Genomic DNA, 11,188 nt, shown 5'->3' with positions numbered 1-11,188 from the left:
AAGTACCGAAGGTAAGATGTATGTACATTGAACTTTTTTAAAGTCGAAAATTTTAATTTTCTGAAAAATTAAAATTCTTGACTTTTTCTTGATTTTCAACTTTGGTCAATGAAGATCAGTGTTTTTTAACCTTTCTTAATTCGCAATACATTAAATAACAAACCATTTTTTCGAGATACATTAGCACACGCTTCAGCGCTCATAGATCTTTTATCAGATATCACCAAATACGACGTTCAGAAATAAAACGTAAAGTTCTCAAATTTTTATTTTATCGTTTTAAAAGATTTTATTGCAATTATCACTTTGGTTAAAATGAGAATAAATACAATCAGGGTTGTCACAGAAAATAAATTTAAAAATTCCCTGACTTTTCCAGAAATGAAAATGGAAAAGTCAGGGATATATTTAAAGTTAAGAATTATAGGAAAACTAGCTTATATTAAAAACAACGCAAAAAAGATTAGTAGCATATTAAAATTTTGAGTGCAAATTCAAGCTAAAAAAAAAATTAGTATTAAAAAATTAGTATAAAAAATGCAGTTACGAAAAAAGGCGATCAAATAAAAATTGAATAAAATATAAATTTTAATTACGTTATTAAAGAATTTAAGTGTGCGAGTTTTGAACGTATTTCACTATAAACGTCAAATAATATTAAATTATTATAACAATTATCTAGAATAAGAGCAGTTTAAGGAAATTGTAAGCAAATTTCAAAATTTCAGACTTTTTTACATTTTCCCTTGACTTTTCCCGGATTTCCCGATTTTCTAGGTCTGTGGCAACCCTAACAACATTACATAATTTAAATAATTATAATTTTTTAAATATTTTTACTTCCTTGTTTTCTTATTTATTTCTGAAGTTTTACTTCTTATTATTTTCTCTATTTTCATGACTTGAAGACCATTTGCGGCATATCGATTAAAAAACCTTGATATATGTAGATAGATTAATTTTAATCTCGGTTTGATTTACTTTTATCATTTTCTAGTTTTAATTAAGAATTAGAAAACATAAAGAGAAATTAATAAAGAAAATTAAACCAAGATTAAAATTAATCTACATTGAAACGGACATATATTTATTAATTCGTAAGCAGAGAGTTCATAAAGGACATTTTTTAGCATCTCTCTTTGATCTTGATAGGTCGCATTGACAAATAATATTTTTTTTTCGTAAATATTTTTAACAATCCTTTTTTTTTCTAAAACTCACGATATCATATTCGACATTAAACTAATTCTGACAGTCATTCTTCAATTGTCGATATGTCCGTTGAATCATACATTTTTTTCTTGGAATTAAACATGACTCATGTTGCTATTTTTACACTCCGTCGTACTTTGAACACCGCGTCGAAAGAAATAAAGTTGAAAGCGGCCGTCTTTTTTTACAATCATAAATAATTCAGCCCCGCAGTCGAGGTAAAGAGTCAAATTGACTCGCAAAAGCGATCAGTTAAAGTGCTGCATTGAAAATAGTGTTCTTGCTGTCGCAATTTGACTTAACCATCCATTCGCGCTTCGCGTTGAACTCCATTAAATTTCGCGTCGGAGTTTCCTCGCGCGCGATTATGTCAGCAAAACGCAATTCCCGCGATTAAAGCGAGAAAAAAAGAGGGGCCTCTCCCCCTTCCCGAGCTCACGATAGAACTATTTCTAACGCGTGGTAGAACCGCAACCGCGTTGCCGAGAGAATGGATTATGCGGCGCGGCTGCAGCTATTACGTTACATTCGAACACACGCAAGATACTGATGACGCGTATGTTGTCGGATACAACGACTTATTAATAATTCAACGAGCCAATGCGTTGCCCGCAGATATCAGACCGAGAGGAGAGAGGCTGATTCGCACGCTGCACGTTAACCCTTTGAACCGGAAACGTACTCTTTGTCGCGCGGAGAGATCAGAGTGAAGGGGACAAGAGATGTTCAAATTTCACTGACAGTGAAGACTCGGATGTCATATGGAAAGAATGGTTTTGCTGAAGTATAAAAATTTAGCTAGATACAGATCTGAAAATAATTTTGTTGGACTATCAAAATAATTATTAGGACGCTCAAGCTGGTTGTTAGAAAATTTTTTACAGCATTGCTTCAATGACCCACATAATTATTTTGATGACATAAATATCTAAAAATTCAGCTAGAAACAGATCTGAAAATAATTTTGTTAAATTATCCAATAATTATACAGACGCTCCAGCTGATTGTTAGAATATTAAAACTTTTTGTAGCATTGCTCATCAGCTCAAGTTTTTTTACATAATTATTTTGATGATTTTCTAATGAAATTATTCAAATCTGTATCTATCTAAATTTTTAAATGTTTTGGCAATCGGTCTTTCCATACAGTTTCGAGTAAATAGCACGACGTCTTTTATACAATTCCTCTCCAAGACTTTTTTTGTACGCAAAAAGAAAAGATTAATCGCAAGTACTGCTGTGGTGAAAATTCTGAATGGAATGAGGCATAAAAAGATTTTAGATATTCGCGAGATGACGAATTTCAGATGTCATCAATCGCGACAACATACGAGAATGTACAACGGGTTGTCGTATGGCAGGCGAATTTAATCGTCGGCGGATGGACGACTCTAGATAAGTTTCTAAATTTAGGTACGACATTTTCTCTTGGAAGACATATAAGTCATTTGTATGAAATTTGTATAAATCTTATTACACATTTTACGGCGAACAGCGCATTGGATACGACGAATCGGCTTAAAAAAAAAATGCTATGAATAAATAAACATGCTATAAAGCATTATTATTGGCATTTACTAGCTATTTGATTACTCCTAATGGCTTTTTTAAACAAATTTATGTAGGCTTGATGCTGAAAGCCTGAGTTTATGTGAATTTGCGAGGTTTAGCAAAAGAGATTCGTGTTACACAGATTATTTAGATTGTATAAATTATATAAACCGGTATTTATAGTTGCTCCTATTTCTCTCTTAAATTCTTTGAAATGAAATTTCACTCTAAAGAGTTTCACTCCAAAGAATTTAGAGAACCTCTTTAGAAAGAGATTCCATTCCAAAGAATTTAGAGAGAGTTTCAGAGAGTTTCTGTCTTAAATAATATATCTTAAGATGCTAATATTCTATTTTTGATTAGTATACTTATAACATCTTAAGACTGTACGTAAGACTGGTCTTAAATATAAAAACCAACTATAATATATATATAAGAGAATACCAGCTATAGATATAAACAGACTATGAGGAGATGTCTAATTTCCTAAAATAACCGGTCCAATTTACATCCGAATCTCTTCAGAAAGGAAACCTCGCAAGGAGAAAGAACGAAGAGGCACGCGTCATTTACCTGATCACTCGCTGCGTGCTGACACCTGCGGGTCTGCGGGATAAGCGGCGGTTACTCCTTAAACTTCCACTCCTGGCGACACATCGGGCATATGTGGTTGGTCTGCTGCGAGTGTAGCCACTTCATGATGCAGTGTATATGGAAACAATGCGAGCACTGCCCCCACACTGAAACGAAACGATGTATACGAGCGGTTAAATTAATTTCGTCGGTGTTGGGCAACGGACCGGTGAACAGTCGGGTGCACCTGGCGATTAGCAGCAAGAGAAAGGAAGGGTGGTAACAACGGGAAGAACGGACGGACGTGCGTGCACACATTCGCCGCGCATCGATACCCGAGGGTGCTTAGGGCGAGGGTGAGGGACAGCGGCGCCTACCAGCCGCGTTTCTCCATCGGCCGACCGGCACGCGTCGATCGATATCATGACATCGCGCGCCGTCGCGGATGCGGCCTTCTCGTTGTGGCGGTATTTTACAAGTCGGGAGTATAAAGCCTTGTGTTTTATGATACTCGAAAAGAATGATTCTGTTGAAGTCTAAAAATTTAGCTAAATACAGATCAAAAATAATTTCATTAGACTAACAAAATAATTACGTAGGTTGTGCAAACATAGTGAGCAATATTGTAAAAAATTTTCTAGTAACCACTTTGAGTGGTTCTTATATAATTATTTTGGTGGCTTAACAGAATTATTTCCAGATTCTGTTGATTTAGATTAATTTTTAAATAGTTTAGAAATCTTTTATTTCATATAGAAATCGCTCCGAGATTTCGGATGGTGAAAGAATTGACAAATCACATTTGAACAATTCAGCTTTGGCCAATGGTCGATTCTTTGCCTGAGATCTCGAAGCAATTTATACAGGGAAAGAATAGTTTTACTAAAGAATCTAAAATTTAGATAGGTCACTTTGTGGACACAAGGCTTAAAGGAGATCTATTTTTAACCTGATTTTTTTTGGCCATCTATAATTATATATTAAAATTTAGTATGATATTTTATTTTATGTGTAATATATGTATATAGAACTTAAATGGATACAAATAGAAAGGGTATAACTATTAAAATATATACATATATTAAATATATATGTATATTAAATAGATTATAAATAAAAATAAATAAATGCAAATTATAGATAATTAAATTTCATTTAACTTAATCAATGATAATTCATTTAACAGAAATGTTTTTCCAAGGAATTTGTTTCCAAATAAATTTCTAACTATATAATTTGTCCAATTTAATCTAATTCATAATCTTTCTTGTTAAATATGTGTTAAATAAAAAATTAATCATTCATTTAAAATACAGATACCACATTTAATAAATAAATCTTATTAATTTAAGTAACAGTTATTTCATATGATAGAATTTTTGCTTACATTAAAATTTTTAATTGCATAAATCATCACTGTTTCTAATTTTTCTCTCGAAAAATGTAAAAATATTCAATAGCACTAATAAAAAATATAAATATATGCTTTTGTTTAAAGGAACAAGAAGAAATTATTTTCAAATAAATAATTAAGAAAAGAGAAAGTAGTAAAAAATAGCAATCATAAAGTTTACTTTAGTGGAATATTGCAATAAAAAGAATATGTTTCAAGTACCCAGTGGACAGTCATCTCCAGGGATCTTGCAATCTGGACAACTGGCGTCAAACGGCATCCTGCATATACCGCAGTTGTCGTCGTTCGCAATCCATCGCCAGGTGGCGACGCCTGTCCAACCTAGACAGAGAAATACTCGTAGACGTTGATCTATATGTTGCTTTACGGCCAAGAAAAACGTACGAATGATGCGAACGTTAGCCATGACATAACCATAACGTCCATTATCATGAGATTGATATATATTTCATACATATCGCAGATTAGAATTACATACACAAGACAGAACAGCAAGAACATTTCGAATGTCACTCCATATACTTACTCTTTATCGTCACCTTCATCTCGAAAAGTTAGGATTGTTCTCTCGAATAATAAACGCAATGCGATGCGACTTGAACTTCTCTGCGAATTCTCTGCTATTCTCCGATAACGTGACTTTGGTGAAAATAATTTAGGTAAAATTATGCGTTTATATATCGTGGTAGAATGATCAACTGACTGCAGCTGCTGCAGCTGACAGAGAAACACGAATAAAAGCGATAAAAGGCTGCGCCATCTTAAGATTTTCAAATCGCGATTCAACATTCGATTCTCGTGCGGAGCTCTGGTCTGGAGCTCACTTCAGACAATTCGCATCGGTTTTAAGAATAAAATTCTATTTATTATTATTTTATAGTTATTATTTTATAGATGTTTAAAGAAATGTACATATATTTAAAATATATATTTCATAAATTTACATTGCACTGTAATATTGAATTAAGTTATTATACAAATTCTAGACAGTTGGATTTTCTGAAGTGAACATCATATATAAATAATAAATAAATATGAATAAGAAATTTCGATATATAAATAAATTTTGCTGTGTCAATATTCATTTTAAGCAAAATATTAAAAATAAACATATGTTGAGAAATAAACAAAAAATATTGTTAAATCTGACTTCTTAAAATGTATTATATTATTCTGTGTCTGCGATAGATACTTAATTATAATTAAAAAATATTAAAACATAAAATGATTAGTTTCAAATTAATTAAAATTATATCAGTTTCATCTTTTGCTTTAAAATGCAAAAATAATTTCTATCTTTATTTGTAGCGATCGTAGCGATGTAAAGTGATATAATTGTATTTTTTTGTTATATCTGTAAGTATATAAAAATCTACTAATTTTTCGCTTTCATTTGATGCAGAAATAATTTCTTAGATTTATTCGCTACATGCAGATATCCCAACTCTCTGATTGACTCTTTTTCACGTACGAGAGCTAGATTTATAAATTCTATCGCTTCCAATTTTTTGCTTCACAGTGCAAAAAGCGATGATTTTATCATCGTTCGTTACGATGGAAATAATTGGCGTGACGGCATTCGAGTCACGCGGAACGCGCTAATCAATCTCCCCCGTCATGTATCTATTATTTCCGAAAAAGCGGGAGGTTGATTGGCCGACGCGCATATACGTATATATTTTCTGTGTCTATTGCGCGTCAAAAAATCAGACATCGCGCCTACAGAAAGCATGCCGTCGGTTTCCATCGGTATTCGTAGCGCGGCGCGACGGTGGCAACCGAGTGGAAACGAAACGCGAGTCGCGACTGCTGACTCCTGTCGCAAGTATCGCAAGCAAGAGGCGGTTCATCGCGACTCGCGAGTGGAGGAGCGCGGCGCCGCTGGACGGCCACGGCACGGTACGGTACGGCACGGCACGGCACCCGTACGTCGTACGTCCCGTACAGCGTCGCAACGACACGGTCAGCAACGAGAGCGCGGGCGGCGAGGAGGAGGCGGAGGAGGTGAAGGAGGAGAAGGAGAGAACGGTCGCTGGCGGCTTTCGTCGTGCGGTGATGCGAGAGGACCCGCGCAACGCCGGGTAACGTTCACTAGCGGAGCGGAGTAAACGCGCGCGCGTTGGCTGGACGGAGTCGGCGGGCCCGACGTGGCCGCCCGTTGCGTTGCGAGTTTCTGTCTCTGAGTCCCTGGTTTCTGTCAGAAGTCGTACACTGAAACGGCCAGCGGTATGACGAGCCTCACACGGGCGTCGTAGATCGGCTGCCGCGCCACCGCCGCTACCAACGACGGTCGTTGCGTGCGTAGCGTAACGTGCGTTGGTGTCCAACCTCCCCAAGTTCGGCGGGGCCTTCGTACGACATGGCGGGCTTTCATGACAGAGATAGGGCCCTGTTCCCGATCCGGAGCATCTCCGCGATCGTGCAGATCTTCAAGAATCAGCTGGAGAACAGCGCCGAGCCGGATCTCGCGTTGCTCTCGATCCTCATCGGCGCAGTCGAGAATTCCTTGACGTGCAATCGCGTCTTCACGCCCCAGGAGAACGCCGTCTACGACGAACCGAAACTGCCGCCTGTGGAGTATCACATCGCCGAGGCATTATACACAAAGTTTCATGCGGTGATCAAGGGCGCTGTCGATCTCACCGTGTATGACACCAAGTACGCCACCAGGGAACTCGTGAAAAAGGTATCGGACGTTATATGGAATTCTCTTACCAGAAGCTACTACAAGGACCGAGCGCATCTGCAAAGTCTCTACAGTTATTTAACAGCGAACAAGCTCGATTGTTATGGAGTCGCCTTCGCTGTGGTGGCTGGTTGCCAGGTTTTAGGTTTCAAGGATGTGCATCTTGCTATGTCAGAGGACCATGCATGGGTCGTGTACGGAGAAGATGGTACAGAGACTGCGGAGGTTACATGGCATGGTATGTGGGTAAAGTCTTAATGCAATTAGGTGTAAAGTTATGATTATACTTTGTACCGAAATAGTCTTTCTTCAAAGAAAAAAACGTAAACTGTATTTAAAATAAATTATCTTGAGTATCCGAATTATAAACTCAGGTCTTTCAATCCTAATGCTTGGAAGAAGAAGTGAAACACTATTTTTGTTTCACTTTAACTGCACATGTGCATCATCAGTTCAGAGAATTCTTCAACAAAGAACAGGTCTTTTCTTTCTTTCTTCTAGAACTTTCAACTGTTGGGATTGAAAGACCACAATTTAATCAGATATCCAAGATGGATTCTTTTAAATATATTTTATATTTTTTCTTTCGAAACTATTAATCGACACAAAATACCACACTTTACACCAAGTAATTTTGGATTTGTTTAAGAAAAGTTTTTCTTGTTACACGATATAATAATATTTGCTTCTTAAAATTCTTTGATAGATGCAAAGTGATAGAAAGATTCAACCTAGAGCTTTCGACTTACACTACTTCTATTAAATTCTACTTTTATTAAATTCTACTTGCGACTTCAAAAATTTAGGGTAAGAGGTAATTACAATTTATTACCAGGTAAGGGAAACGAGGATAAACGTGGGCAACCAGTGGAGCCTGGTGTAGCGTCTCGATCGTGGTTGTATTTAAATGGGCAAGCTATGGTGTGCAGTCGTGCTTTAGAAGTGGCTACCATAGTATCAGCTATAAATCCTAGTCTGAATGCAACTACCGATGCGGTCGAAGTGGCGTTGCTCCAGCAGGAATTATTATGGCTGCTGTATGATTTAGGCCATCTAGCGAAGTATCCTATGGCACTCGGTAATTTGGCTGAGTTGGAAGAGGCTGCGCCTACGCCTGGAAGACCACCACCTATAGACCTTTTTCAGGTTTGCGATATTAAAGTATCAATTAGCATCACTAAATCTGTTTTCTATGACTGAACTAGTATATATTTTTGAAATTTAAAAAGAGAGATTGTACGTTTGATATTAGGCGAAAACGAGAAAGAGAAGTTCTAATGCAGTCTAATGTAGGAGGAATAAAAATAGAAAGACTTGCTGTTTATCTGCAGATATAATGCATATACATATTCTGAACATATTTTGTAGGAAGCTGTAAGATCAGCAAGAAAATATTATGGAAATGCGCATGTATATCCTTACACTTATCAAGGTGGATATCTGTACCGGCATGAATTACACGTAAACGCGCTTGCGTCATGGGCCGATGCCGCGGATGTTTTGCGGAAGTAAGTATCTGACGTATGCGTTTTTAAAAATCTTTTTTACATTCTTAATGAGTTTGCTGAAACTGCGTTTGGAGAGTGGTAGTGAATATGTTAAATGCTTCATGCGGTTTGTTAGCGGTGAATAATAAAATTCTATGCGCGGCAGATATGATTATTCGCGGGACGACGGGGAAATATACAAGGAATTGCTGGAGATTGCCAATGAATTGATACCGCACGTGGTGCGCGTCGACAACGCGCGTTTACTACGACAGCCACGTTGCTTCGCATACCTGTTGAGATTCTACGATGGTATCTGCCAATGGGAGGAGGGCGCCAATACTCCTGTATTACACATAGGTTGGGCTCGTCCATTGGTGAACACGATCTCGAAATTCGATGCTAATATACGCGCTCAGGTTGTCATAGAGTGCTACGAAATAGAGGTGAAGCAGAAGGAGGAAACGACACAGAAGAGAGAGACGAGTCCCGAGGAGACCTTGAACAATAATAACAACTATTGTAAGACTAAGGAGAGAGGAAACGCGGCACGAGAGCTGATCAAGAGCCTAGAGTCCAAAGTGCCCTCTAATTCAGCATCAACACATCCCAGTATTCAAGCTCTAACGGCAGCCTGCAGCGAGAAGATACTTAACAGAGATTACCTACTACAGGGTGGTGGTGAGCCGTTTGTCGCGCCGCCAGATGACGCTCTACCACCGGCACCCTCCACTTCTCAGGAGAATGTCGAGTCCGAAGTTCTTCCGGAGGCTGATTCCGAGAACGAAAGACCAAGGATAACACTATACAGCCAGAAGATGAAGGGTCTCAAAGATCTGTTGCTCGCGGAGAAACTCAACACCCACGCGATCTCGCTGCAGCTTACGGCGCAGAGCCAGGTACAAATCGGTAAGAAGTCACGTGGCAGCGACGACATGGGAGTCAGTCAGCGTCCCAAGAGGACGCGTCGGGAATAGTATAAGATCTTCGACCGACGTTTCGGTATAGTGAAGTATTGAAAGTGCCACCACATTTCTCGAGATTAACTCTCTGCTCGTGCTCGCTGCGAGCGGAAACGCGAGACGCAAACGGACGGCTATCCGACGCGGCCCGCGCAAACAGTCATTAAGGTATATCGACCTCCTCGCTCTCGGTGTCTCCCGCTGATACCCGGGACGCGGATTCTCCTCGGCTGGACTCCTCCGGAATCTCGACTCGAGAGCGTCGTGATGAATTTTGTGCCGTTTGATTTGAATGAAGCCCTCCACGGTGCTCCTCTCGTTTTGCAACGACGCTGCGGGTCTTTGCGAGACAACGTTTACGTTACCGTCGGGGATATATCGCCGTTAGTATCTATAGAGTATAAAAGTAGATATGGAGAGAGAAAATTGTAGAAAAGTACAAAAAAGTTTTCCCCACTTTTTAAGTTAATAGACGGAATCGTGAGAGTCGCTCCCCCGTTGTCTCGCTGATCGTCAACCCGTGACTCGAGTATTTTTATGTGTAAATATTTCTCTTGATTCTTCCACAGTGCGTATAGAGCTGTGACTTGCGGTATAAAAGGGGGAGAGGAAAAGAGTGGAAAAAGAATCGAATATTGTACCTAATCTCTATCTTCGCGGGTAGACCGATCTTTTTGGAGCATAGTTATTTATTCTACGAATTATACAATTTGCCGACGATATCGCCGATGGATGCGTTTGTCGGCGATCGTCACTTTGTCATACGTATATAATCTCTTGTTGCACTCTTATTTATTGATTCACGTTTTTTCTATTTGAAGCTATTGCACTATTGATAATTACGATTGACAAGTTGCCGTTAATGTTTTTTACACTTGGTAGTTGAACTTCTGTTAGAATTACGCTTCTACGATCTAGTAAGGGAAACACATTCCACTCCGCATGTGGTGCAAACTAATTAAGTTCTTACCCTAAGGTATTTTTAAGCATAAAATTCTCGCTTATTTTTATAACTATTTATTTTCGGAATAACTCTAAGTATCTAGATTTGTAAGACTTCTCTATTTTACTGTTTGTCAATAGAGACGGAATGAATGTCCGAACAGTTCATCATCCTTGATCTTTGAATCTGAGTCATCTGAGAGTAGCAGATGATGTTTTATTGCAAAATAGAATAGGAGCGCGCTTTTAGTATCATTATATATTATAAATCGTGTATCATTTGATCACCGATCATGCATAATCTTTCTTCCGTCTTAATATAAGAATGCGTTTACTCTTATCCGGTGATGAGACTCGAGAA

The 11,188-nt window shown here is 38.1% G+C and overlaps 2 protein-coding genes across 2 annotated transcripts; one reads left to right on the top strand and one right to left on the bottom strand.

The window, feature by feature from the left end:
- Nucleotides 1–3,387: 3,387 nt before the first annotated feature.
- On the bottom strand, nucleotides 3,388–5,295 carry LOC105625897 (anaphase-promoting complex subunit 11). The gene is made up of 3 exons (XM_012207207.1): nucleotides 5,277–5,295; nucleotides 4,952–5,071; nucleotides 3,388–3,503 (listed from the first exon to the last, which is right to left on the bottom strand). Exons 1-3 carry the CDS (start codon nucleotides 5,293–5,295, stop codon nucleotides 3,388–3,390), a joined length of 255 nt encoding a protein of 84 aa, XP_012062597.1.
- Nucleotides 5,296–7,109: 1,814 nt separating this feature from the next.
- On the top strand, nucleotides 7,110–9,900 carry LOC105625896 (menin). Its single transcript, XM_012207206.1, has 4 exons — nucleotides 7,110–7,674; nucleotides 8,272–8,582; nucleotides 8,805–8,944; nucleotides 9,090–9,900. The coding sequence occupies exons 1-4, from the start codon at nucleotides 7,110–7,112 to the stop codon at nucleotides 9,898–9,900; spliced, it is 1,827 nt and encodes a 608-aa protein (XP_012062596.1).
- The last annotated feature ends 1,288 nt before the right edge of the window (nucleotides 9,901–11,188 follow it).

Source organism: Atta cephalotes (assembly GCF_000143395.1).
Source record: "Atta cephalotes unplaced genomic scaffold scaffold00004, whole genome shotgun sequence".
NCBI lineage: Eukaryota > Metazoa > Arthropoda > Insecta > Hymenoptera > Formicidae > Atta > Atta cephalotes.
The sequence above is the reverse complement of the archived record's forward strand: the minus strand, read 5'-3'. Positions and strand labels throughout refer to the sequence as shown.